At 46.7% G+C, this 2,934-nt stretch overlaps 1 protein-coding gene across 3 annotated transcripts in view; it reads left to right on the forward strand.

Moving 5' to 3' along the window:
• Nucleotides 1–2,509, forward strand: part of E2F8 (E2F transcription factor 8) — a 17,904-nt gene extending 15,395 nt beyond the window's left edge. For all 3 annotated transcript variants that reach the window (XM_059407190.1, XM_059407200.1, XM_059407207.1), the window contains 3 exons: nucleotides 727–859; nucleotides 978–1,366; nucleotides 1,687–2,509. In XM_059407190.1, the coding sequence (XP_059263173.1) occupies nucleotides 727–859; nucleotides 978–1,366; nucleotides 1,687–1,869 (705 nt within the window). In that variant the 3' untranslated portion in view covers nucleotides 1,870–2,509. The remainder of the gene's footprint in view (nucleotides 1–726; nucleotides 860–977; nucleotides 1,367–1,686) is intronic.
• Nucleotides 2,510–2,934: the final 425 nt, after the last annotated feature.

Below are 2,934 nucleotides of genomic sequence, written 5' to 3' on the forward strand. Positions count from 1 at the left end.
GAGCCACCCAGGCGCCCTGGCAACCCCTTTCTTAAAGGGGTTTTCACCATTTCTTAAAATGTTTCCCTTGAATACCAATACTACCAAAAATTTAGCTGCCAAATCGCCCAGGAAATGCTACATGCTGGATGCCCCCTGGAGATTTACAATGCGTGCCATCATCAAAGCCCCTGAGAAATTCTCTAATAAAGACAGCATTTTCCTTTGTTTGATTCAGCATTCCCAAGACCTGTTCCACCATGACTCGGGCCAACTTGCATCCCATGGAACCAGAGTTCCTCAGAACACTCGGAACACTTTGGGAAATGACCATCCTAACATGATTTAAGAACAATCCTATAATAATATGACAGGGCCTTTATGGTGTCCAACTGCATTAAACATGGTTCTGATAGCACCACATCATACCAAAAATTCTCCTGGGGGGACTTGGGATGTCCATGTGAGGGGGGTGTGTTGGGCAAATTCTATCCTTAAGCAGGCTCACTTCTGGCTTTAGGAAACTTCCTAAGACCACCACATCTAGGAAACCAATGGCTTATGATATTCAGGACAAGTGTTAGATGAGGAGAGAGGGCTATTGTCTTCTGCTAGCCCTATGGCTGGCCCACCCATAGCCCATACTGTTGGATGCACTGATAAACCACCACAGAGGGATACAGCACAGGCACATAGCCATTGTCCTTCCACACTTGTGTGTAAAATAAATCCTTCCTTGTTTTCTAGACCCTGTTCCCATCGGGATACCTAATCCCTCTCACCCAGTGCTCATCCCTGGGGGCAGAGTCCATTCTATCCAGTAAAGAAAACTCAAGTACACTGTCCCCAAACCACAGGATCTACAGCTCCCCAATCACAGGTGAGTGTACCTAAAACACTATTCAAATGTGGGTCAGGCTCAAGTTCACGTAAGCCTTGTAAGCTTCCAGGACAAATGCCTGTGCTTTTAAGATATCTTCCCCCACTTTTCTTTCCAGGTGTTATTCCAGTGACATCATCCGAACTCACTGCTGTTAATTTTCCCTCTTTCCATGTAACACCTCTGAAGCTAATGGTCTCACCAACTTCTGTGGCAGCCGTCCCTGTTGGGAACAGCCCGGCTCTCACTTCGAGCCACCCCGTTCCCGTCCAGAACCCAAGCTCAGCCATTGTAAACTTCACCTTGCAGCACCTGGGACTCCTCTCCCCCAGTGTGCAGGTGTCTGCCAGCCCGGGAGCTGTTCCCGTGTCTCCAAGAATAGAGGCTGTTAGTGTCATATCAGATAATGCAGGCAATCAGCAAGGAAGGGCCTCCAGGTACGACTCTCCTGTCCCAGGCCAGAACCAACCAAATGGACAATCAGTTGCTGTGATGGGGACACAACAGGTGAGAGCATTTCCATTTAATGGGCTTTTTTCCCTCCTTGGGTTATTAAGGCCCAAATATCAGTATCATGGAAGACTCGCGTTTGCTTCTCTTCCCTGGAGAGGGAAAGGATAGGAGGAGGAGGAGGGGGAAACTGAAGGCCTAACTGCCTTCCAAACCCTGGAGAAGTACCAAGGAGTCCACAGTCCTCCCGGCCAATTGCAGAAGATGCCAGCTTCCTTTTCTGTGCCCTGCCCTTCCAGTTCCAGCCTCCGAGGCTAGTAGGCCGTACCTATCCGTGCAGACTTGACATCTTTTTCCTATTCTCTCTTTCTGATCAGCCTGTTCCCGTCACACCCAAAGGGTCACAGTCAGTGGCCGAAAGTTTCTTCCGGACCCCAGGTGGACCAGGGAAGCCGACCGGCCCATCCTGTGTGGATTTCGATGGTGCTAATAAAACCTCCGTAGGAACTCTGTTTGTCCCACAGCGAAAACTGGAAGTCTCCACGGAGGATGTCCACTAATTTACAGACTGGACTCCATTTAATTTTCTTAAAGAGTTGTTCAATAGAGAAGATGTGATCAGACTTATTTGGAGAATATATTCTCTGAAAATACTGTAAATATGTTGGGGGTTTACTTAATTTCAAAGCAGACACTTGTTTTCCTACTTATATACATACACACACACACACACACACACACACACACACACACATATTTGTACTAAGTTAATTTCAGCCGTCATTCCGACCGGATAAAAGCAAAATGTTTTTAGTATATGTGCTGCCGAAGCGAGCACTAAAAGCAAAATGTTGAACTAAGGTGTATTAACTTCCAGAGGAAAGGATTCATCGTCTCAGTTGTGCCTATACTATTATGCAATGTAACCTTATTCAAGTTTACTTTCCTTTGAGTGACTACGTGACCTGCGCAATGCACCATTCTCCTCACCTTTGCACAATGAAAACGCTGTGATGTATAATGTTGTATTTTTAAATGGGAGGCTATAGCTATATTTTTTGTAATTCCTTTAAACTGTTTCTTGTTGCCATGTGTCCTTTTGTAAAGTTTGCAAGAATCCTCAATCAAGTCTATGGAAAAATTATTTATAAACATATTTTTAATCATAAGTTGTTCAAATTAAAACTTCTCTAAAATGTATTTCACATTTTCATGTGGCTGGTTCGGGCACTGTTGGGAGGAAATGAAAGCCTCACTAGCCGGGGAGGCGGGTCCTTGGTAAAGGGCAGTACCTCCGAGGTTCCCGTAGATGCCCCACGTTTATAAAATGGCCCTACATTCCTTCCCCCCTTTTGATCCTCCCTATGGCTCTACTTTTCAGCAGTGAAAATGGCTTTGGCTGTTGCTTGGCCATGGACACCCAGCTGAGTCTCCTATACTTTCCACCATGCCTGGGGAGATTAGAAATGAAAGACAGGAACAGGGGTGCTCCCTCTGTGGGCCTGACCCGACCGGCATCCAGCCCCGTCTCTGGGTCTCCAGCCACATACAGAGGACGGACTGCAGTTCTGGTCCTCCCACCACACTTTCCAAACAGCTGGGCTTTGGGGATGGAAAAGCAGCAG

This window comes from Mustela nigripes, chromosome 1 (genome assembly GCF_022355385.1).
Source record: "Mustela nigripes isolate SB6536 chromosome 1, MUSNIG.SB6536, whole genome shotgun sequence".
NCBI classification, from domain to species: Eukaryota; Metazoa; Chordata; class Mammalia; order Carnivora; family Mustelidae; genus Mustela; species Mustela nigripes.